Source organism: Stomoxys calcitrans, chromosome 2 (genome assembly GCF_963082655.1).
Source record: "Stomoxys calcitrans chromosome 2, idStoCalc2.1, whole genome shotgun sequence".
Classification (NCBI taxonomy): Eukaryota; Metazoa; Arthropoda; class Insecta; order Diptera; family Muscidae; genus Stomoxys; species Stomoxys calcitrans.
The window spans coordinates 201,129,866-201,156,609 of NC_081553.1; the positions used below are offsets into that span (position 1 = coordinate 201,129,866).

At 38.9% G+C, this 26,744-nt stretch overlaps 1 protein-coding gene and 1 long non-coding RNA gene across 2 annotated transcripts in view; one reads left to right on the forward strand and one right to left on the reverse strand.

The window, feature by feature from the left end:
* The window catches only part of LOC106083277 (uncharacterized), a 211,440-nt gene that overhangs the window by 139,643 nt on the left and 45,053 nt on the right, over window positions 1-26,744 (reverse strand). Inside the window, exon 2 of the long non-coding RNA XR_009397118.1 lies at window positions 11,989-12,365. This is a non-coding gene — a long non-coding RNA (uncharacterized LOC106083277). The remainder of the gene's footprint in view (window positions 1-11,988; window positions 12,366-26,744) is intronic.
* The window catches only part of LOC106083276 (uncharacterized), a 63,796-nt gene that overhangs the window by 35,168 nt on the left and 1,884 nt on the right, over window positions 1-26,744 (forward strand). The window contains exons 2-5 of the mRNA XM_059362775.1: window positions 7,572-7,979; window positions 8,041-8,126; window positions 17,194-17,277; window positions 23,865-24,115. Coding sequence (XP_059218758.1) covers window positions 7,574-7,979; window positions 8,041-8,126; window positions 17,194-17,277; window positions 23,865-24,115 — 827 coding nt within the window. The 5' untranslated portion in view covers window positions 7,572-7,573. The remainder of the gene's footprint in view (window positions 1-7,571; window positions 7,980-8,040; window positions 8,127-17,193; window positions 17,278-23,864; window positions 24,116-26,744) is intronic.

Sequence of the window (26,744 nt, forward strand, 5' to 3'; positions counted from 1 at the left end):
AAAACGAAAGACTTAAGAAACAAACTTGTTATTGTGGTGTATCACACTCACACACACACACAATAGCTATGACGCAGACAGCTCACGCAATAAAGAGCACGACACCAACATACAGCTTTCAAGTATGAATTCTTTGATAATACAAAATTAATGACTTCCATTATTTACAGATGATTTCAGAAAAAAAACACAACTCAACATAAGCATGGCAAGTGCGGTCATTGTAAAAATGATATTAAACTTAATTTCTGTTTTATATGCTGTAAAGTTAGGTGGGAGCAAATTAGCTTTATGATTCGTGGCACGCAATGATAGTGGCCCCTTGCCATAAAGATTTTCTTAAACTTAAAACCAAGTACATCTATTCATACACATATTGTTAGATAATTAAAAAACAAATATTATATTTAAATTTTCTAAGAAAATTTAACAACGGAAGTGATTTAGGGTAGGATAGGATGTATGGCCTACCAAATTTGTCAATTCGTTTGCAGCACCTCAAAAAAATGGCCTAAGAATGAACAAATTTAAAACTTTTAAGTGATTTCAGACGATTTGGGTGGATTTCTTGAAAGTGGGAGGCCCCCTTGATATTTATTCCCCTATTTTTAATACAAACAAAAATTCCTTTAAATTGGTGCATCCATCTTTGATATATCTCGAAAAAATATTTGAAAGCCTTGTCTTATTCGAAAAGGGAGCTAGAAAAAGGTTTAGCCTGAGGACCCGTAACCCTTTTGGGGTTTCACCATATACCATCCATCCTTACTCACCATATACCATCCTCCTTGGAATTTCCCAACACCCTGAAACTTCTCTGGTATTGTTTCTTAATTTAATTGTTGAATAAGACTTATAAAGTGAACTTTTCTAATGACGCACAGTGGGTGAAAATCGAAAAAAAACTAATAAAAAAAAAAAGTTATAGTCCGATTCAGGTATCAAGAAAAAAAATCGGGCGATCGGTTTATATGGGAGCTGTATCAAGCTCTAGATCGTTTCAGACCATATTGCACACGCATGTTGAAGGCCATTGTACAAAATTTCTGCCAAATCGGATGAGAATTGCGCTCTCTAGAGGCTCAAGAAGTCAAGATCCCAGTTCGATTTATATGGCAGCTATATCAGGTTATGTACCGATTTGCGCCATACTTATCACAGTTTTTGGAAGTCATATCAAAACACCTCAAACAAAATTTTAGCCAAATCGGATAAGAATTGCGCCTGCCAAAAGCTAAAGAAGTCAAGACCCAAGATGGGTTTACATGGCACCTATACAAGGTTATGAACCGATTTTGACCATGCTTTGCACAAATGTTGGAAGTGATACCAAAACACTACAACCAAATCGGATAAGAATTGCACCTCCTAAAAGCTCAAGATGTCTAGATCCAAGATCGGTTTATATGACAGCTATATCAGGTTATGAACCGTTTTCAACCATACAGTTGTTGCAAGTGATATCAAAACACTACGTGCAAAATTTCAGTCAAATCGGATGAGAATTGCACCCTTGTTAAGCTACTCGTAATCCTTTTTTTGTAATTTGACCCTGATCGGTCCGGATTTGGATATAGCTGCCATATAGACCGACCTCTCAATTTAAGGCCTTAGGCCCATAAAAGACGCATTTATTGTCCGATGTCACCGGAAGTTGGGACAATGAGTTATGTAAGGCCACTCGAAATCTTTCTACAATTTGGCCCAGATCGGTCCAGATTTGGATATAGCTGCCATATAGACCGGTCTCTCGATTTGAGTTCTTGGGCCCATTTCAAGGCTCATTTTTTGTTCGATTTCGCCGAAATTTGGGACAGTGAGTTGTATTGAGACCTTCGATATTCTTCTTCAATTTGGCTCAGATCGGTCCAGATTTTAATATAGCTGTCATATAGACCGATCCGCAGACTTAGGGTCTGAGGCCCATAAAAGCCACATTTGTTGTCCGATTTTGCTGAAATTTGGGACAGTGAGTTGTGTTGGGCCCTTCAATATCTTTTTACAATTTGGCTCAGATCGGTCCAGATTTGGATATAGCTACCCTATAGACCGATCTCTCGATTTAAGGTCTCGGGCCCATAAAAGGCGCATTTATTCTCAGATGTTGCCAAAATTTAAGACAGTGAGTTGTGTTATGACCATCGACATCCCTCTTCAATTTGGCCAAGATCGCTCTAGATTTGAATATAGCTGCCATATAGACCGATCTCTCGATTTAAGGCCTTGTGTACATAAAAGGCTCATTTATTGTTCGATTTCGCCGAAATTTGGGACAGTGAGTTGTGTTGGGCTCTTCGATATTATTCTGCAACTTGGCCCAAATCGGTCCAGATTTGGATATAGCTGCCATATAGATCGATCTGTCGATATAAGGTTTTCGGGGCCATAAAAGGCGCATTTATTGTCCGATTTCACCGACATTTGGGATAATGAGTTGTGTTAGACTCTTCGACATTTTTCTGCAACTTGGCCCAAGTCGGTCCAGATTTGGATATAGCTGCTATAAAGACCTATATCTTGATTTAAGGATTTGAGCCCATAAAAAGCGCATTTATAATCCGATTTCACTGAAATTTGACACCGTGACTTATGTAAGGCTTTTCGGAATTGGTGCCTTATATGCTTCAGATCGGTTTATTTTTAGATATAGCTACAAAAACGATCAATACTTTATTATACACAATTGAACAATGATTTTCCTAGCTGTTATGTTTCGATATAGCTGCTATGGGGTATAAGGTATGGATTTTTCGCAGGATTTTGACGAAAGGTGGTTTACATATGTTCGCGAGTTTGTGGTATCCAAAGTTCAGCCCGGCCAAATTTAACCTTTTTACTTATTTTTACAATTTTTTTTTAATTCTCTCCCACAGTGCGACGTCCAAAGTTGAATTTGGTTCTTTCGAAAAGACTCGTTCGAGGATTTTAAGTCTTAGAAAATGATTCTTTAATAAAGTTTACAATCATATGGCAAAATGCAGATTTGCCCATGCACATTCCATTAAGGAACTGGGGCAAACCACTCACAAATAAATGAGTGCTGTCCTATTCAATTTTAAGCTCAATGAGAAGGAAACCTCCTATATATAGCCGGGCCGAACGGCGTGCCGCAGAGCGACACCACTTTGGGGAGCAGTTTTTACATGGCAAAGTACATAACAAATGTTGCCAGCATTAGAAGGAGATAACCACCTCTGAAAAATTTTCTGTTGTTCCTACCAGGATCGAACCAGGCGTTCAGAGTCATAGGCGAACATGAAAATCTCTGCTCTACGGTGGCTTCTACTTTTATATGGCATTGATACATGCACCGATCTATTCATAACCTTTTGCAATTTTTGATAAAGTCATGTACGTCTATTCCTGTGTCTTTGTATCTGTATTTTTATTGCACTTGCTATCTAATCGTTACGAATATATCCGCATATCACTTTTTTGACAACAAATGCAAATTTTGCCCATGAACATTCCACTAAGAAACAGGGTCAAAACTTCTAACATATCAATGAGTGCAGTCCGATTCAAGTTTAAGCTCAATGATAAGGGGCATCCTCTTTATAGCCGTGTCCGAACGGCGCGGAGAAGTTTTACATGGCATAGTACCTTACAAATGTTGCCAGCATTAGGCGGGGAAAACCACCGCTGAACATTTTTTCTGATGGTCTCGCCAGGATTCGAACCCATGGGAAAACCACTCAAATCACTATTCTCCTAAGTAGTTTGGTTTATTTATTTGTGCGAAATTTGCATTTTTTTTCAATTGCTAAATATGGAACGGATTCCATTCCCGTTCTCTTAAACTAACCTAACTCAACAGCTTTGGAGAAGCTCCTTTAGCAAATACACTTAAAATTCCATACACTTTTAACCTCAAATAACTAGTCCTGTCTCAAATTCATAAATTTTCTAAAGACCTGTTGGAAGCAAAAACACGAAATCACTCCATTTCAAATGTCTTCATAGAAAATAGCTTCTTCATTGTCCATTCTACAAATTGGACACTATAAACGGCTTTCTAAATTTACATGGCTTTAATAATTAAAAAATCTTGCTTTTGTCCGACATTAACAAGTGGTCAAGTCATGAAATTTAAATTGTGTCACACAGTCATGTTAATGTAAAATAGCTGCACTCACAACAGTTCCGACCAAACCTGTCTGGTAGGTAGGTGTTGAGGCAACCAAACAACCAGGCAGCCAACCGACTAACAACTCATCAAAAAAGAAATTGTTAACATGACCAAGACAACACACGATGATGATTCTATTTTCTTGGTGTTGCTCTCAGCGCACCTCAATTGAAAATGTGGCCATGGCTTTAAAATAATTTTTATTTCGTTTGTTTTGTTTTATTTGTGAGCACAATTTCCGCTAAATACAGTTAACAATTTTCTTCTTTCTTTTTTCTTTTTTTTTTTTGTGGCCATAATAATATGGTGTTTAATCTAAGACAAGTGTTAGCGTGTGGGAAATGCACAGCAAAAAAGAACAGCAATAAAATGTTCTTGGCCAATGGTCAATGCAAGCAACGCAAAGCATAATGCCAATCATTTTGTTTCTTTTTTTTCAATTTCAACGGTATTATATAAACAAGAATTGGTATTAGCCATTTGGTTGAGTTGAAGTTGCAAAGAACCGCCATAAAGTCTGGCCCAAATTAGCCATTCATACATGTTGAGTCAAGCAGAGAGCAAAGAAACAGAAGAATGAAAAACAAGTAAAAAGGCGTAAGGTTCGGCCGGGCCGAACTTTGGATACCCACCACCTCGGGTATATATGTAAACCACCTATCGGCAAAATTCGGTGAAAAATGCATACCTTATGCCCCATAAAAGCTATATCGAAATATGATACTATATACTAATAAGTACAAGTCACTTTTAAAGTAGCTATATCCAAAAATAAACCGATCTGAACCATATATGACACGGATGTCGAAAAGCCTAACATAAGTCACAGTGTCAAATTTCAGTGAAAGTAGATTATAAATGCGCCTTTTATGGGGCCAAGACTTTAAAACGAGATATCGGTCTATATAGCAGCTATACCCAAATCTGGACCCATCTGAGTCAAGTTGAAGAAGGACGTCCAAGGGCCTAACACAACTCACTGTCTCAAATTTCAGCGACATCGGGCAATAAATGCGCTTTTTATGGGCCCAAAACCTTAAACCGAGAGATCGGTCTATATGGCAGCTATATCCAAATCTGATCCGTGTCTGATCTGTCTCAAATTTCAGCAAAATCGGATAATAAATATGACTTTTATGGGCCTAAAACCTTAAATCGGAGGATCGATCTATATGGCAGTTATATCCAAATCTGGACCGATCTGGGCCAGATTGACGAAGGATGTCGAAAGGCCTAACACAACTCACTGTCTCAAATTTCAGCGACATCGGACAATAAATGCGCCTTTTATGGGCCCAAAACCTTAAATCGAGAGATCGGTCTATATGGCAGCTATATCCAAATCTGAACCGATCAGGGCCAAATTAAAGCAGAACGTTTAAGGGCCTAACACAACTCACTGTCCCAAATTTCAGCAAAATCGGACAATAAATGCGCCTTTTATGGGCACAAAACCTAAAATCGAGAGATCGGTCTATATGGCAGCTATATCCAAATATGGACCGATCTGAGCCAAATTGAAGAAGGACGTCTAAGGGTCTAATACAACTCACTGTCCCAAATTTCAGCAAAATCGGATAATAAATATGGCATTTATGGGCCTAAAACCTTAAATCGGAGGATCGATCTATATGGCAGCTATATCCAATTCTAGACCGATCTGGGCCAGATTGACGAAGGATGTTGAAAGGCCTAACACAACTCACTGTCTCAAATTTCAGCGAGATCGGACAATAAATGCACCTTTTATGGGCCCAAAACCTTACATCGAGAGATCGGTCTATATGGCAACTATATCCAAATCTGATCCGATCAGGTCCAAATTAAAGAAAGATGTTGAAGAGTCTAAGGCAACTCACTGTCCCAAATTTCAGCAAAATCGGATAATAAATGTGGCCTTTATTGGCCTAAGACCCTAAATCGACGGATTGGTCTATATGTCAGCTATATCCAAATCTGAACCGATCTGGGCCAAATTGACGGAGGATGTTGAAAATCCTAACACAACTCACTGTCCCAAATTTCAGCAAAATCGAATAGTAAATGTGGCTTTTATTGGCCTAAGACCCTAAATCGGAGGATCGGTCTATATGGCAGCTATATCTAAATCTGATCCGATCATGTCCATATTGAAGAAAGATGTCGGAGGGTCTAAGACAACTCACTGTCTCAAATTTCAGCCAAATCAGATAATAAATGTGGCATTTATGGGCCTAAGACCCGAAATCGACGGATTGGTCTATATGGCGGCTATATCCAAATCTGATCCGATTAGGTCCATATTAAAGAAAGATGTCGAAGGGCCTAAGACAACTCACTGTCCCAAATTTCAACAAAATCGGATAATAAATGTGGCATTTATGGGCCTAAAACCTTAAATCGGAGGATTGGTCTATATGGCAGCTATAACCAAATCTGGACCGATCTGAGCCTAAATCGGAGAATTGGTCTATATGGCAGCTATATCCAAATCTGGACCGATCTGAGCCAAATTGACGAAGGATGTCAAAGGGCTTAGGACAACTCACTGTCCCAAAGACATGACAAGAATCTGTGCAAAGTTTCGGCTCAATATCTCTATTTTTAAAGACTGTAGCGTGATTTCAACAGACAGACGGACAGACAGTGGGACATGTCTAGATCGTCTTAGATTTTTACGGTAATCAGAGTCGCTAGGGTCGGAAATGCATATTTCGATGTGTTGCAAACGGAATGATAAAATGAATATACCCCCATCCTTCGGTAGTGGGTATAACAAAAGCATCAAGACTTGAATATAGAAGCGTGTGAATACTTTAGAATGATACAAATATTGGCGTAAGAATGGAAAATCAATGAAAATTGTTTAGAAAATCAAATTTTCACGAAAACCAATTTTGGAAACTTGGTAAACCAATGTTGGGGAAAAAATATGAAAGGAATTTATTGGTACAAAATTTATGAGCAAGATTCCAATTTGCCTTCTGAAATTTCATTTAAATCGATGCATCTGACAATTTCGAATAAAACGGTCAGTGAAAGGGCGCACTCCTCTTCGCATATCCAAAACATATGGACAACCCTGTTTGCACGAGGATAAGGTCCTTGGTGACATTAAATTTTTAAGCAATATTGAAAATTTCCCTTCAAAGTATAGCTCAAATCGGTCCGAAATCAGGCGATTTTAAAAATTATGGTAAGGGAGAAAGTCCACCCCTCTTCGTATATCCAAAAATGAGCAAACCTGTTTTCACTGGGATAAGGCCCCAGGTGAAAATAGAAAAAGAGGACCTAAAAATGTTTACATTTAAAGTTACATGCAAACGAACAACCAAATCGCAAAACATTAACTTTTATATATAAGGCGATGTTTAAGGTTGTCAAAAAAATTATGAACTAAGCTACCCTTAAAACAAAAGACTCTGGCAACAAACTTGATTTTATTTTTCTTTTTTCTTTGCAGCCATGACTCAACACAACAAAATGAACGCCTATCTTCTTTTAGCGATAGTGGCCTCAAATTGCATATTGCTGACCTATGCCTATCCACAAAATGAAATTGCCCAAAGGCGCATGTTGACCAGCAGAGCAGATCATTTACAATCGCCCGTCTATAATGCAGCTGCTGAGACATCTCGAAAATATGCTGTTAAACCCAATGCCTCAAAGAAGGTTGCTCTGGATGCCGTCGAAGATGATATCGAAGGCAATCAAATACAGGATGCTCCCAATGGTTTCTCATGGTCCAATATGCTGTCGACAGTGTTGACAATGTTCTTCAATGGTGGTGCCAATGCTCCCACAAAATCCGATGATGTTGACAGTATTGGAGGATTTGGTGGTTCACCCTGGGCCAATGTTATATCCATGGGTTTGTTTAATTCGAATAAAATTTATAAAAAATTTTATTTAATATTTTGTTTCTCTTCAAGGCTTGAAAATCATTAACACTTTGTTGGGCGGTGGTGCCCCCAGTGATGGCATCGATAAGATCGACAATGGTGGCTCTCCAATGCAGGTAATTTTCATTTCTAGTCGTTACGAAAATTTCTTCTACTTCGTTAGATGCTTTTTTTCTAAATTCTAAGTAGTGTGCACAATATTTCTTAAAATGGTTGTACATATAATTTGATATTATTTTTTTGGTAAACTAACTTCCATATGTGCTTCAAAATGCTGGGTTTTCAGCTAAAGGGGGATGCCAGCTTTAAAATTGCAGATTTTTTTTTTGGAGAAAATTGCTTATAACAAATGGTTAAGCGGGCGCTTTTATTTAACATGAAACTTTTTTTTGTAAAAAAAAAAAAACAAGTAAAAAGGCTTTAAGTTCGGCTGGGCCGAACTTTGGATACCCACCACCTCGGGTATATACGTAAACCACCTTTCGTCAAAATCCGGTGAAAAATGCATACCTTATGCCCCATAGCAGCTATATCGAAATACGAATAAGTACAAGTCATTGTTCAATTGTGTATAACAAAACATTGATCTTTTTAGTAGCTATATCTAAAAATAAACCGATCTCAACCATATACGACACGTATGTCGAAAAGCCTTACATAAGTCACTGTGTATAGTTTCAGTAAAATCGGATTATAAATGCGCCTTTTGTGGGACCAAGACTTTAAATCGAGATATCGGTCTATATGGCAGCTATATCTAAATCAGGACCGATTTGGGCCAAATTGCAGAAAAATGTCGAAGACCCTAACACAACTCACTGTCCCAAATTTCGGCGAACTGGGATAATAAATGCGCCTTTTATGGCCCCAAAACCATAAATCGAGAGATCGGTCTATATGGCAGCTATATCCAAATCTAGACCGATCTGAGCCAAATTGAAAAAGAATGGGCCCAACACAACTCCCTGTCCCAATTTTCGGCGACATCGGACAATAAATGCGTCTCTTATGGGCCCAAAACCTTAAATCGAGAGATCGGCAGATATATCCAAATCTGAACCGATCTGGGCCAAATTTCAGAGGGTTGTCGAAAGTCCCAACACAACTCACTATCCTAAATTCCGGCGAAATCGGACAATAACTGCGCCTTTTATGAGCCCAAAACCTTGTATCGAGAGATCGGTCTATATGACAGCTATATCCAAATCTGGACCGATCTGTGCCATTTTGCAGAAGCATGTCTTAAGACTTAACTTAACTCACTGTCCCAAATTTCGGCGAAATCGGACAACAAATGCGCCCTCATGCGCCCAAGATCTTAAATCTAGAGATCGGTCTAAATGGCAGCGGACCGATCTGGACCGAAGTGGAGAAGGATGTCGAAAGGCCTAACATAACACACTGTCCCAAATTTCAACAAAATCGGACAGTAAATGCGCCTTTTATGGGCGCAAGACCTCAAATCGAGAGATCGGTCTGTATGGCAGCTATATCCAAATCTGGGCCAAATTGCACAAAGTTGTCAAAGAACCTAACGCAACTCACTGCCCAAATTTCGGCGAAATCGGACAATAAATGCGCCTTTTATGGGCCCAAAACCTTGTATCGAGAGATTGGTCTACATGGCAGCTATATCCAAATTTAGGCCGATCTGAGCCAAATTGAAGAAGAATGTTGAAGGCCCTGACACAACTCACGATGCCAAATTTCAGCAAAATCGGATAATAAATGTGGCTTTTATGGGCCAAGACCCAAAATCGGCGGATCGGTCTATATGGGGGCTATATCAAGATATAGGCCGACATAGCTCATCTTCGAAATTAACTTGCTTATAAACAAAAAAAAAAAGAATCTGTGCAGTTTCAGCTTGAAATCTCTATTTTTAAAAACTGCAGCGTGATTTCAACAGACAGACGGACGGCCATGGTAGAATTTCTTAGATTTGTACGACGATCAAGAACATATATACTTTATAGGGCCGGAAATGGGTATCTCGATGAGTTACAAACGGAATGACAAAGTGAATATCCACCCATCCTTCGGTGGTGGGTATAAAAATTATAATAAAATTGGGATATATCAGCCATAGCCCAATATGGTCTCAGCAGGACTGTATACAGCAAAGTATTGGGTTGCCCAAAAAGTAATTGCGGATTTTTCATATATTTTTCATTTATAATAAAATTGGGATATATCAGCCATAGCCCAATATGGTCTCAGCAGGACTGTATACAGCAAGGTATTGGGTTGCCCAAAAAGTAATTGCGGATTTTTCATATAGTCGGGTTGACAAATTTTTCACAGCTTGTGACTCTGTAATTGCATTCTTTCTTCTGTCAGTTATCAGCTGTAACATTTAGCTTACTTTAAAAAAAAAGTGTAAAAAAAGTATATTGATTAAAGTTCATTCTAAGTTTTATTAAAAATGCATTTACTTTCTTTTAAAAAATCCGCAATTACTTTTTGGGCAACCAATAGTATACCTAGTCAAAATAAGTAAAAATGTACTTAGATAGGCCGGGAATACTGGAAACCTATCATCATGGATTATGCATCAAATCATCCAATGTACACAAATGAAACTAGTAAAACGGCATATGTGTACTTTTCGTAGCAAATTTCTGCCAATTTAGGCAGCTGTTGAAGCTTCTAGGGGCCCTAGAGGACTAGACGGGTGATCGGTTTATATGGGAGCTATATCGAGTTATAGACTGATTTGCCAATACTTTGATCGGTTATTGGAAGTCATAACAGAACACTACGTGCAAAATTTTACACAAATCAGATAAAAATGCATCTAACTGTTCTAAATTTCATCTTAATCGGGTATTACATTAATCGGGAATTTTGTCTTTCGGGAGCTAAAGGGTGATTTTTTTGAGGTTAGGATTTTCATGCATTAGTATTTGACAGATCACGTGGGATTTCAGACATGGTGTCAAAGAGAAAGATGCTCAGTATGCTTTGACATTTCATCATGAATAGACTTACTAACGAGCAACGCTTGCAAATCATTGAATTTTATTACCAAAATCAGTGTTCGGTTCGAAATGTGTTCATTCACCGTAACGTTGCGTCCAACAGCATCTTTGAAAAAATACGGTCCAATGATTCCACCAGCGTACAAACCACACCAAACAGTGCATTTTTCGGGATGCATGGGCAGTTCTTGAACGGCTTCTGGTTGCTCTTCACTCCAAATGCGGCAATTTTGCTTATTTACGTAGCCATTCAACTAGAAATGAGCCTCATCGCTGAACAAAATTTCAGAACATATTTGACACGGTTATTGATAGGTCATAGGGGATAATAATTACGCCCTCTTGAGGCTCAAGAAGTCAAGATCTCAGATCGGTTTAAATGGCAGCTATATCAGGTTAAAGACCGATTTAAAACATCTTTGGCACAGTGGTTGGAAGTCATAACAAAACACCTCATGCAAAATTTCAGCCAAATCGGATAATAATTACCCCCTCTTGAGGCTCAAGAAGTCAAGATCTTAGATCGGTTTATATGACAGCTATATCAGGTTATAGACCGATTTAAACCATCTTTGGCACAGTGGTTGGAAGTCATAACAAAACACCTCATGCAAAATTTCAGCCAAATCGGATAATAATTACGCCCTCTTGAGGCTCAAGAAGTCAAGATCCCAGATCGGTTTATATGGCAGCTATATCAGGTTATGGACCGATTTAAACCATATTTGGCACAGTTGGAAGTCATAACAAAACACCTCATGCAAAATTTCAGTCAAATCGGACGAGAATAGCGCCCTCTAGAGGCTCAAGACGGACGGACAGACGGACATGGCTAGTTCGACTTCAAATGTCACGACGATCAAGAATATATATTCTTTATGGGGTCTTAGATGCATATTTCGAGTAGTTACAAGCAGAATGACGAAATTAGTATACCCCCATCCTATGGTGGAGGGTATAAAAAAATATGTTAGTCTATGTTCTACAGAGTACTCACCAAAAACGACCTGGTCGTCTAGTTTAGATCCATCCGTAAAGAAGTCCATGTAACGTCTGATACTAAGGAAATCTTAGTTCCAATCATTTCTATCAGAGGTGGTGGCAAAAATCGGCTCATACAATGTGTAATCCAAACCACCTGGAACATCAGATATTATATCAAGGATAACACAGTGCCCGTAGTCGCCGTATAACCACAGACAAAGCTCCCTTAGTCTTGCAGCAGTGATTGCAGCCATTTCTCTAGCCAAAATGTCCAGAGGCATTAGATGAACGTCAGATGATGTCGTCCTCAGTGTGGCTGTGATGCACAAATAAGCCATCCTTTGGATCCGGCTATGTATTGAACAGTAGTTGGAATTCTGAAGCTCCGCTCTGTGGGATAGAATCGAAAAAAAACTTTTTTTGTAGAAATTAGCACTATCCAGCAAAAAAAAAACTTTTGAAAATCGAACCACAAAATAAAGATTTAACAGCCTACAATTTTTTAGAAATGCCTAGGTGATTAATTGTAAAGGCCTGCCAAGGGGCTCCTGGAGCACCTACGGCCTAGAAATTTGCATATGATCTTGTAATCACTTCAGCTCCTACCATTTAAAATTACAAAGAGACATCTCTTACAGTTCTCAAACGGCAGATTTTTTATAACCACCACCATAGGATGAGGGGTATACTAACATAATCATTCCGTTTGTGACACTTCCAAATATTGATCTGCGACCCGATAATCGTCAGGACATTTTGAGTCGCCCTAGCCATGTTTGTTCGTCTGTCTATCGAAATCACGATAGCGGTCGAATGCAGACATAGTTTATTGATGTATGTCGTTGGGGATTTCAATGGGCCGCAGGGTTGCTCTATATGCCGCATTCCTGGCTTCAGTAGCATCTCGACACTCTTGGTCGTACCTTGGTTTTCTTGGAGGAGGCTTCCGGTACCCAAGTACGGATTTCGCAGCATTTTCCATAGAGTGGGTAATATTTGGCCACTGCGCCATTATATCATCGGAACAAGGAGTGCTTTCATCAAGCAGTTGGATCAGTCGAGTGGAGTATGCCGCTGCCATTTGTTGTGTTTGCGGCTTTTGAATGTCCAGCTTGCGTGCAGTGTCAGATCGTACTTTCCTCGCCATGTTTAAACGGGTGCGAACCTTTGCTGCAACGAGGTAATGATTCGAATCTATATTCGCTCCACGGATCGATCGTACATCTAACACGCTGGATGAATGCCTTCCATCTATCACAACGTGATCAATTTGGTTTCTCGTGTTTTGATCGGGTAACAGCCATGTGGCCTTGTGAATATTTTTATGATGAAATCTGGTGCTACTAACAACCATGTTTTTTGCCGCGGCGAAATCTATCAGCCTCAACCCATTACTGGACGTTATCTCGTGGAGGCTAAACTTTTCTACTGTTGGACCAAAAATGTCTTCCTTCCCTATTTTCACATTAAAATCTCCCACAACGATTTTAATATCATGGGCGGGGCAGCGGTTATATTCTCTCTCTAGGCGCTCGTAGAAAATATCCTTGGTCTGCTCGGCTTTGTCTTCCGTCGGGACATGGGCACAAACAAGACTGATGTTGAAGAATTTGGCTTTTATGCGGATTGTGGCTAGCCTCTCATCCACCGGAGTAAAGGTGGAGACAAGGTGTTTCAGTCTCCGACAAACCACAAATCCACAGACAAATTCATGCCTCGTGTTATGGCAGCTATAGTATAGTTCGTCACCGTTTGGTGTTGTTGTGACGCCATTCCCAGTCCATCGCACTTCCTGTAAGGCGGTAATATCGGCCTTGTACTTCTCTAATACATCCACCTATAAACTGACATATCTTCCATATAACACGATCTCCCGATTTGATATCTTAAGCCCCTGGAAGCCGCAATTTTTGTCCGATTTACTTGAAATTTTGCACGTAGTGTTCTGTTATGACTTCTAATAACTGTGCCAAATACGGTTGAAATGGCATAGCTCGCACCCGAATTCCCGTCTGGGCCTTCTGGAAACCAAAATTGTTGTCTGATTTGCCGGTTTTTGGTTTTCTTGTCCTTTCCAAAATATTTTAATTTGAAGTGCAATTTCCTATCCATCATAAGGCCCTTGGTATTAAGCGTATTCCATAAATGAAATATTTTGTCCTTCCTAACTTGAATCTCCTGCTAGAAATAACCACTTCTGTCTTAGACGCATTTACCTCTACGTTCGGAAGCACACTCTCTAAAAGCCTTCTTTTTTAACCGATTTTTCTGCATTGGTATCTATGACTTGTACAGAGCTTCTCGGTACATGACAAAATTTGATCCAGATCGATCCAATATGGATATAATAGAGTAATAATAAAATAGGATGATATGTACACCCGAACCGAACTTTGGAAACCCAAAGTTTTGCTGAACCTACGTTTTTACTTGAATTGTTTTTTTACAACCACCACCGATTTATGATGCTATGCAAATTTTGCCCATGAACATTCCACTTAAGAACAATGACAAATTTTTCAAATATCAATGAGTTCAGTCCGATTCAAATTTAAGTTCAATGATAAGTGGCCTCCTTGCGAGTCCTCTTTGAAGAGAAGTGCGAGTCCTCTTTGAAGAGAAGTTTTATATATGGGTTGCCTAAAAAGTAATTGCGGATTTTTTAAAAGATAAATGCATTGTTAATAAAGCTTAGAATGAACTTTAATCAAATATATAATTGCCATTTTGTTCGATAACCTTTTGCCATCTTCCTGCCAAATTTAGTATTCCACGCTCATAAAACTTCTGGCTTTTATCTGCAAAAAACTGAACCAAGTGCGATTTTATAGCCTCATCATTGCCGAAAGTTTTACCATTTAAGGAGTTCTGCAAAGATCGAAATAAATGGTAGTCTGATGGTGCAAGGTCAGGGCTATATGGTGGATGCATCAAAAGTTCCCAGCCAAGCTCACTCAGTTTTTGGCGAGTGACCAAAGATGTGTGCGGTCTAGCGTTGTCCTGGTGGAATATGACACCTTTACGATTGACCAATTCTGGTCGCTTCTCCTTGATGACTGTATTCAATTTGTTCAATTGTTGACAGTAAACATCCGAATTAATCGTTTGGTTCCTTGGAAGCAGCTCAAAATATACCACATCCTTCCAATCCCACCAAACAGACAGCATAACCTTCTTTTGATGGATATCAGCCTTTGAAGTGGTTTGAGCTGGTTCACCATGCTTGGACCATGATCGTTTTCGACTAACGTTGTTGTAAACAATCCATTTTTCATCTCCAGTTATGATTCGTTTTAAAAACGGATCGAATTCATTGCGTTTAAGGTGCATATCACAAGCGTTGATTCGGTTTGTTAAATGAATTTCTTTCAATACATGTGGTACCCAAATATCAAGCTTTTTCACCAGTCCAAGACTTTTTACGTGATAATGAACGGTTGATTTTGGTATATTTAACTTCTCTCCTATCTCACGCTCAGTTACATGACGATCCAATTCGATTAATGCTTAAAATTTGGTTAAAATTTGTCAACGCCGACTATATGAAAAATCCGCAATTACTTTTTAGGCAACCTAATACCTCACAAATGTTGCATTAGGAGGGAAAACAACCGCTGAAAATTTTTTTCTGATGGTCTCGCTAGAATTCGAATCCAGGCGTTCAGCGTCATAGGCGGACATGCTTACCTTTGCGCTACGGTAACCTCCGCTATGGTGGTATAACCAAACATTTTGTTAACTTTGAGGAGGAGAAAACAACCGCTGAAAATTTTTTCTGATGGTCTCGCAAGGACTTGAATCCAGGCTTTCAGCGTCATAGGCGGACATGCTAACCTCTGCGCTACGGTGACCTCCAATATAGTGCTACAACCAAACATTTTGTTAACTTTGAGGTATTTGAGTTCGCCAGCAATAGCCGGCTGTGATTTTCCAGCCAAATTTTTAATGCAATACACCATTACGCTTGAATTAAAATGCAATGGCAACTGGCTATACGCATCAGATTGGCCTAATGGAGTCCTTAATCGGCAAGGGCTGCCGCCTTAGTGTACAACACACTGCTACAACAACAACCCTCGATTTACATCTAAAAAAAACTTCTTTCTGAATAAAATTAGAAGTAAATGCTTTTGGTAGCTTATAAGCAATATAATGAGCTGTCAATAAAAACCAATATCATGTAGCTGGCATTTCCAGTTTGACAGATATACCAGTGTGAACTTGGTGAAGCTTCGTGTCTGCTACTCTGTATTGTACTCAAATTGATGTGCATTATGCTCAACAGAACAAACCTAGACTTCTTTCTCTTCTTATTTTGCTAACAAAACACCACATTGTGTGTAAGAAAGTTATTACTTTAAATCTTTAAATTAAAATTTAACTAATGTATTTAAAGTTTATCAAACTTCTTGCAAGTTTACCTACTTCCTTCCTGCTTAGCTGTAACGTGGTGCCCCAATATTGTCATACATATAACATTCGTTGCCACCATAAATGTAGTTGTGGCAACTAAACGAACAAATGTTCGCTCCATGTGCATTACCATAAATCACTTAACAAAACTTTCTTCACACTTAAGCTGTTTGAATTGGAAATTTAAATTATTCACAAAAAATATTTGATTTAAACAAAACTAAAGCTGTTGAAGTCTTCGAAGCCATACACTCATAAATTTTCACATTACCTCATACATATGTATGGATGAGAATGTCTTGGCATTCAATTATTCATTGCCCTCAGACAGTTAGCAACGCATAGAGACATACGCTCACATACAGCACTCAACAAACTCATAAAGTTGGTTATAGGAAGCATTTTGAAAGCACATATGTTTGCAAATACATATATATTTTTTTTTTTGTTCTGTTCTTATACAAACTACACATTAAATTAAAAACAAAATCTTTTTATCTCTTTTTTTCCAAAAAAAATCAAAAAAAAAAAAAACAAAATAAAAATTTCCATTGTTGATATTGCTGTATTGACAATAATACCATAATGTATTTTTTTGCTTTCTTTTATATTGAACATAAACAAACGTACATACATATTCATATGTATAACTGAAAATACAATTTTAAAAATACTACTGGTTAATGTGGTTATGGTTGGATTTATACTATAAACAAACAAAAAATACAAAATCTCAAAATGGTGGTTACGATGCTTGCAAAAAAAATTATAAAATAAAAAAAAAAATATAAAACAAATAAAACAGGGCATCTTGGCGGCTGTATTATCATCGGTACTTGGTACAAAAGATCCAGAACAAGTCAACTCAATGGCCAAACAAGCTGGAGAGGTAACGAATAAAATATCTAAATATATATAAACTAACACATTATGAATTATCTCATCAACTAGTTACTGAAATTACACTGAAAGAAAAACGTAGGTCATTAGAGAGATAAAAAATTCATTAAATTGGAATATAATGTGTTTTTTGACCCACTATCATAGGATAGGGGTATATTTAGTTCGTCATTCCTTTTGTAAAAACTTGAAATATTGTTCTAGGACCCCCATCTTCTTATATATAAAAATCAATTAGTGTTTGTTTCTAGGTTTGTTTGTTTGTGTGTTATTTATAGACTCCGAAATGGCTGAACCGATTTTCTTCATATTTTCACTGATGCTGCATAATGACACCTTGGCGAAAATAGGGTGCTACATTTTTTGATAACTGGAGAGGGGGGGGGGGGGCGGACCCTCCCCTTTACCCAAATTTTCAGAAACGCCAGATCTCGGAGATGGGTGGTGCGATTTAAGCGAAATTTTGTGTGCTCTCTTATAGTTCCTTAAAAATTTGGTATCCAAATTTCGGATGGAGTACATAGGGGGGCCGCCCCACCCTAAAACCTACCAAAAATATATTTAGACCAATCACGACAATATGGAACTCAAATGAATAGGATTTAGGATAAGAAAACGTATCTGATATCCAATTGTCGGACCAAGTATTTGGGAGCCACCCCAACCCCTAAAACACCTCTAAAACGAACATATTTACCGACCATGGCAATATGGGACTCAAATGAAAGGTATTTGCGAGTAAAATACGAATTTGATATCCAAATTTGGGACCACCCCTTCCCCAAAAACACCCGCCAAACAGGACTTATTTCCTGACCATGGCAATATGGGGCTTAAATAAAAGGTAATTGAGTGTAGAATACGAATCTGATATCTAGCAGTGGGACAAAGTATTTGGGGGGCCGTCCATACCCGAGAACATCCCCCAAAGAGGATAAATTTACGACCATAGCAATGTGGGGCTCAAATGAATGGTCTTCGCAAGTAAAGCACGAATCTGATATCAATGTTTGGGAAAAATGTATATGGCCCCATAGATACACCACCCCCATAACACCACCCAAACAAGAAGTATTTGCTTGCTGACCATTTCAATATGAGGCTCAAATAAGAGGTGTTTTAGAGTAGAACACGAATCTGATATACATATTCTAATCCATCTCACTTAGTGGCCATCCCCCAAATGGGTCATATTTGAAGACTATGGAAAAATGGAGCTCAAATGAAGGGTATTTGGAAAAAGACCATGAATCTGACATCAACATTCGGGACCAACTTCTAGGGGACGTCCCACCACCATAACAACCCCCAAGTAGGACGTATTTGCTCACCAAGACAATATGGGTCTTCAAGACCGTGGAGCTCGATATTCATAGTTTTTAGGGCCCATACCCCGAACCGGACATATTTGCTGGGGTTTTAGTGAATGGTATTTGAGATTACAAAACGAATTTGATATCCAATTTTGAGACCAATGGCAATATGAGGTTCAAAGATATGAGAATAGAGGACGTTGCCGATATATTTTCAGGGTTTAGTGTTTGAGGGACTACCCCACGCCCCAAAACACTTCTAAATCGGGTATATGTACCAACCATGTCAATGTGGGGCTTAAATGAAAGGAATTGGGACCAATTTTCTGGGGGCCTACCACTATCCCAAAATTCCTCACAAACAGCAATTTTTTGCTGACCATCGCTATATGTGGCTCAAATAACAGTATTTGGGAGTAGAATACGAATTTGATATTCAAATTTGGACCATGTATTTAAGGCATTACCCTTTCCCAAAAACCCCCACAAAGGGTAAAAAGTTTTCGACCATGCCAATATGCGTCTCAAATTAAAGGTATTTGAGATTAGAAAACTAAATTGATAACCAATTTTGGGGCCATGTGTTTGGGGACTCCTCATCCTGTAACCTCTCAAAACCCAAGGGCAATATGGGGATTAAATAAATGGTATATGAGTGAAGAGCACGATGCTGATATTTTTCAGGGCCAAGTGTCTGGGGGAACACCCCTTCACCGAAAACTCCCCTAAATCAGACATCATGAGAATATCGGGCTGAAATGAAGTATTTTAAGAATGGAGTACAGCAGCGGTGCGAGCCCGGTCCAGCTAGTAATATATATCCTTAATCGTCATTATTACTTTCAAAACGATCTATTCATGCCCGTCCGTCCGTCCATCTTTTGAAAGCGCTTTTACCATTAGCTCTACTAGTCGCTCGAAATCTTGCACATATACTTCATTAATATAGGTCAGTTGGGATTGTAAATAGTCCAAATGGGATAATTGTTGACGGTATGAAATAAGGCCCCAAGGCCATAAAGCATCAAACGGAAAATAAAAAAATACCCCAACGGAAAATATAATAAGACCCCAAACTTTTATACATGAAACAAAAACAACGATAATTAGGGCTTTATTTCATTTTATAAGGGTTTATTTCATATGAAAAATTTGGGCTTAATGAAATAAGACCCCAGATTTGGATATGAAACAAAGCCCCAAACCTTATAATTGGAACATAAATTCGCTTTACAAACATTAAAAACAAACCAGTGAGACTTATTACCGGTAAATCTTAAGCCAATTACCCACTTACATTTTAAAATTGGGATTTTATTTCATAAGAAATAATAAGCTAAGTTTTGGGACCTTACTTCATTTCAGTTTAGGGTGTTTTTTGATTTCGTTGATACTTTATTTAATTTTTACTTTTGGGGTCCTATTTCATTATGAAATAATATCCCATTTTTAAAGCCACCACCGAAGTATGGAGGTATATTCATTTTCTCATTCCGTTTGCAACACATCGAAATGTCCATTTCCGACCCCATAAAGTACATATATTCTTGATCATCGTAAAAATCTAATATGATCTAGTCATGTCCGTCCGTCTGTCTGCCCTTCCGCCTGTCCGTTTGTCTGTTAAAATCACCCTACAGTCTTAAAAAATAGAGATATTAAAATAAATTTTGCACAGACCCCTTCTTTGTGTCCATAAGCAGGTTAAATTAGAAGATAGGCTATATCGGACTATATCTTGATATAGCCCCCATATAGACCGATCCGCCGATTTGGGGTCTTATGTCCATAAAAGCCACATTAATTATCCGATTTGAAATTTGGGACAGTGAGCAGTATAAGGCCCTTCGACATCCTTCTTGAAATTGGCCCAGATCGGTCCAGATTTGGATATAGCTGCCATATAGACCGATCTCTCAATTTAAGGTCTTGGGCCCATAAAGGCGCATTTGTTGTCCGATTTCGCCGAAATTTGGGACAGTGAGTTGTTTTAGGCCCCTCGACATTCTTCTGCAATATGGTCCAAATCAGTCCAGATTTAAATATAGCTGAAATTAAGCATGATGAATTTTCTTATGGCCTTCAATATCTACGTCAACTAAGGTCCGAAACGGTCCATAATATGATATAGCTTCCATATAAAACTTTCTCGATTTAAGATATTGGGCCCATGAAGGCGCATTTGTTGTCCGATTTCGCCGAAAATTGCGACAGTGAGTTGTGTGGGTCCAGACTTCAATATATCTGAAATTTAGCATGATGAGTTTTCTAATGGCCTTCAATGTCAACTAAGGTCCGAAACGGTCAATAATCTGATGTAGCTTTCACCCAAATGGAAATTGAAAAAAAGACCCCAAATATGAAACAAAATTAATTACGATTGACTTATGGCTTAATTTCAAATGAACAAAATCCCAAAATTGGATATAGAAAAAAAGCCTTAAATCTAATTTTTGAGTCTTAATTACGTTTTGCTAAAATTTAAAATAAAACAGAAAAATCAGGAGTTTGTTCATTCAGGGAGCAAAGAATTTGTTTACTGTTATCATTTATTGGGGCATAATTTTTTTTTTAATTGGGACAATTTCGATACAAATGAAATAATGCCCCAAATTTTGGGGCTTTTTCCATTTTAATTTTGGTATTTTTATACCCACCACCATAGGATAGGGGGCATATTCATTTAGTCATTCAGTTTACAACATATCGAAATATCAATTTCCGACTCTACAAAGTAAATATATTTCTGATCGCCGTAAAATTCTAAGACGATTTAACGATGTCCGTGTGTCTGTCCGTCTTTCCGTCTGTACGTCCGTCTGTTGGAATCACTCTACAGTCTTCCAAATTTGGAATATTGAGCTGAAATTTGGCACGAATACGTCTTTTTGATGCACCCTGGTTAAGTTCTTGAACGGACCATATCGGACCATATTTGGATATGGCTGCTATATAGACCGATCTGCCGGTAAAGGGTCTAAAGCCCATAAATGCTTTATTTGTAACCGACTTCGCTAAAATTTAAAACAGTAAGTAATTTTAGGCCTCCCAGATGGCCCAAGTATGGTTCAGATCGGACTATATTTAGATATTGCTGCCGCTTAAGGGTCTGAAGCCCATAAAAGTTGCATTTAATACCCGATTTCGCTGAAAATTTAAACCTCCCGACATTCGACCTAAATATGGTTCATATCAGACTGTATTTGGATATAGCTGCCATATAGACCGACCCGCTACTAAAGGGTCTAAAGCCCATAAAAGCTTTATTTTTACCCGATTTCGCTGAAATTTCAGTTATTTTATGCCTGCTGATATCCGACCTGAATATGGTCCAGATCGGACTGTATTTGCATTTGCCATATAGACCCATCTCCCTATAAAGGATCTGAAACCCATAAAAGCTTTATTTTTTAACAGATTTCGCTGAAAAATTTAAACATTCGACTTGAATATGGTTCAGATCGGACTATATTTAGATATAGCTGCCATATAGACCGATATCTCGATTTCAGGTTTTGGGCCAATAAAAGGGGTATCTATTGCCCTATGTTGCCGAAATTTGGAACAGTGAGTTGTGTTAGGCCCTTCGATATTCTTCTCCAATTCAAATATAGCTGCCATATAGACCGATCTTTCCATTTAAGGTCTTGGGCCCATAAAAGACACATTTGTTGCCCGATTTTGCAGAAATTTGGGACAGTGAGTTGTGCTAGGCCCTTCGACATCACTCTTTAATTTTGCTCAGATCGGTTTAGATATGGATATGGCTGCCATATAGACCGATCTTTCGATTTAAAGTCTTAGCGCCATAAAATGCGCATTTATAATTCGATTTCGCTGAAATTCGAAACAGTGACTTATGTTAGGCTTTTCATCATCCGTGTCGTATATGGTTCAGATAGGTATATATTTGTATATGGGTACCAAAAGACCAATATTTTGTTCTACAATATTGAACAATGACTTGTACTTATTAGGCCACTCAATGTCCGTTCCGAATTTGGTCCAAATCGGACCATATTTCGATATAGCTGCTATGGAGGCACAAATTATGCATTTTTCACCGGATTATAAGGAAAGGTGGTTTACGTATATACCCGAGGTGGTGGGTGTCCAAAGTTCGGCCCGGCCGAACTTAACGCCTTTATTTTTTTTGTTTTGTTTTCATTTGCCCCAGTCGCCCTTAGTTTTTTCTTGGTCTCTAATATTAATAACAGTTTCGTACACCACTGTCACAGACGTTTTATTCAAGTACCATATTGTCCTAATCGGCCTATATGTCCTGTTTAAGGGTTTTATTTGGAAGTGGGCCGGTACCCAGACAATTTCTTCTAAATATTTATGAAAGATTTGAAGCCTTCTCCCTAAGACATTTTATTTGATACTCATTTTAAGTCGAAGGACATACAAGCCTGTTCTTGGGGTTAATGGTGGTGGGGCGGCACCCAAAAAACCCTTGGACCAATTTTTTTATATGGGAATTCTACTCTACTTGCAAATACTTTCATCTGATACCCAAATTGTCTTAATCGGAATATATGTGCGGTTGAGGGGTTTTGGGGGATGGCCCCCTAAAACCTTGCACTAAAATCGGATACAAATGCCATTTTTGGGCTTTTTTTCGGGATGGGTGGACCCTTAGGGCTACACTTTTTAAATCACATTCCTACTCTACTCTTAAAAATCTTTTGCCTTAAGGAAGCAAACCAAATTTCGCTTAAATCAGTGCACCAATCTCCAAGATATAATATTTTTGAGAACTATGGTAAGGGGAAGGTCATTTCTCTTTATTTACAGACTATCTCTTTATAAATCTTTAAAATTTGTTTTTTCTTTCAGTGTAATTTAAAGTAATTTAAAACTTAACAAATAGTCCTAAGCATTAACTGTATATTTCCATTTCTCTATAATTTTTTTGCTTTTCTTTTACTTCAATATTCCTGATGATGCCCTCTTGTTCTTTATACACTAACTAACCCCCTCTAACATAACACAAGAAGAACACTTTAGAAAATTTACATTTGATTATCTTACGCAACGCATCTCTTACTCTATCCCTAACAACGCCCACTACACTAACCCACTAGCCAACCTACTAACCAACCAAACAGCCACCCTTCAATATGTTAATTAGTTCGCCTGTGGAGTGTAGTGGAGTGTGACTTTTTTTGTTTTTTTTTTGTTTCGTTTTAAATGTGTACTTGAAATGATGCCATTCCGTCTTTGTTCTTCTCTGTGCGCTTTTGTGCGATTTTTCTTTTAGTTCATACAAATTGTTATGAATCTATTGGATGCCCTGAAGACTTCATTCTCGCACCGTTCGCTGTCTGCTCGATCCTTGGGCAAACGCGATTCCGTCAGTGATGCTGCCGTTGCCAGTATCTCCATGCTGAAGGGTTACGTACGCACATACCGCAATTCTGATGACAAGTGCCTGCAACGCTACATGTGCGAGGCCAACACGGAGTGTACCCGCGAAATCGGAGGCACCAGCATTTTCTGCCAATTGGGATCGTAAGTATTTTAATTTGATTTGAGAGTGAGTCGAGTGCGTCTGTCTGTCTGTCTTGATTGCCTGCTGCTGCGAGTGGTGATTTTTGAAACATTAATGGGCCAAGGGGGGAATTTAATTTGTTTATACTCGTAAAATGAACAGCAGAGCCTCATGCAATTATGATTTAAAAATATCGAAAATTAAGATTTAAATTGAAGTTAAGTGGTTAAATTGGCCACTGCCATAAATGCTGTAACATCTTAACCATCATGCGATAAGGATATTGAGAATAAATTGAATGACCAAGGCATGGCAATCCAATTGATTAAATTTCAGTTCCGTTCAACAACCACTTTTTTCGGGATATAAAATTAAACGATATATGGAAAAAAAAACTGGGGCGAAACCATTATAATCAAGAGAGTGCATATTTTTTGCAATGAAAGTAAAATAAAAAAACCATGTCCAAAGTACTTTTGAGAGAAGGACAAATGTTAACATAAACTCAACTCAAGAGCCCATAAACGTTCTGAGAAAAAAATTCTTAGGAAAACAAACGTGAGAGAACGATTCTTGGAAAAAAACATGAGAGGAAAATTTTCCACCGACATGAATGAATAGTTTCATAATTTCTTTCGCATCGTTAAATGCTATTTGAAATGAAAAATTTCAACGAAAAACTGGACATATTGTGGGAGACAGAGAGAAAACCGCTGTGCGAAATTTTGAGAAGATCGGTTTATAAATGGGCTTAGAAAGGTCCCTAAAGTGAAAACCGGGAGATGACTATATAAAGCAGATATATCTAAATCAGAACTCCTTCTGACTTCCAGTGCGGGACGGACACACACACCAGATGTTCTTTAGTCTATTTTTCCTTGACGTCCTCACAGCTTCTGCAGAAGTCGTTACTTGAAGCCTTCAGTCTATCAGCATGGAACACGAACACAATGACTGAAACGAATGTTCTAGCCAGCGGCCACATAGGGGTAGTCCTCTTCAAGTCAAGACTGAGCCACATAATTTTGGTGTGTTCACAACCCTCCCTTTGTGAACATCGTTGCCCTTCGGCCCCAATCCTAAAGACTTAACTTGCATATCGTTAGAGACATACCCACAGATTCCAGTTCCCCTGGAATGTGTAAAATAATTCCTAGTTTACTAAATTCGTCGGCTATACAATTCCCTGGGATATCTCTTTGGCCCGGCACCCACAACAGGTGCATTTTCAACTGTTCAGCCATCTCGTTGAAAGATCCGCGACAGTCGAGGACGGTTCCTTATCATTGTGCTTTAATTTTAAAAGGACTGCACTGAAGCACTTTGTCCAGAGGCATTAACTACAATGTCCAGAGGCATTATATTCAGTGCATCAGATGGAGTCGTCCTTACTGCGCCTGTGAGGCTCAAACAAGCTATCCTTTGGATACGGCTGAGTATTGCACAGAAGGTAGTCTTTTGAAGCGTCGTCCACCAAACTACAATACCATATAGCATTTCAGGTTTGATAACTGCAGTATATACCCAGGGCATGGCACTCGGTACAATCCCCCATCTTTTGTTATTGTCCCAGTGCCTCATCCAATCCCTATATACAGAAGGTCCCAGGGTATCCCCAGCCAAACAATCCCTTTTCGGTAAAACTGCGTCTAAGACGTTAACAAGGAAGGACTTCCCTGGTATATAATCTCTCTCGCCGCATAAAGCATGCCGTCACGCCGCATTTCCTTCCCCAGCAGGACAAAAGATTGCCCAAAAATTGAAAAGCGGCCTGCACCTGATTCCCTCAAACCCAACATACAGGCGCAAAGCCCCAGCCATTCAGCGGCTGTTTCGGGACACTAAATCTTAATCTACAGATCAGATCACCCTGCGGGCACATCAGAGGACACAGTTGTCCAGAGTTTGATGGCCCACCAGAAAACCAGCACACCAAATCGGCCGAACAACCGCCATAAACATGCAGTGTACCATCGCAGCCCTAAACTCCCATTTCCTTCCTACAGAGATGCGTTAGGAGTAGAGGACATTCAGTCGTATAGGTTAAAATCGTACGAACAACCTCCGTAAACATGCAGAGTACCGTCTACGGCCTAAGTTCTCAGCTCCTTCTTACTTATGGCATTAAGTCCCTTCTTGACCCTTTTCTTGACGTTTCATCTCCACCATAGTTATTGGCCAACAGCCATGCCCATGTACATGGCCTCCTTTCAGGACTAGTCTTCGGACAACTTCCAGCTTCTCTTGATGGTTGTTGTTGTTGTTATAGCCACATTTTCATGTGGGGGGTCGATCCTCGTCAAGCTCCTGTAAGTGAGCAAGCTCGTTCCGGGCCGATCAACCGATCCTCACGGGAACAGTGTGGCCATTGGTTATTTAAAGGGGCCAACTACTCGCCTTGTCATAACGGGCATCATAGGTACTCAGTATTTGTGCAAGAGCCGGTACCGCCCGGCCTCTCACTGAGACTCTCCGCTCGATACCGATGATTGTCCGCGACTGACAATTTGTCTGATGTTCTCGCCATGATTCGATCCCAGGCGTTCAGTGACATAGGCAGACATGCTAACCTCTGCGCTCTGGTAGTCTCCACCATATTGCAACTATATCCAAAAATGTTCCGATCTAGACCATATAGGAGATCAAATT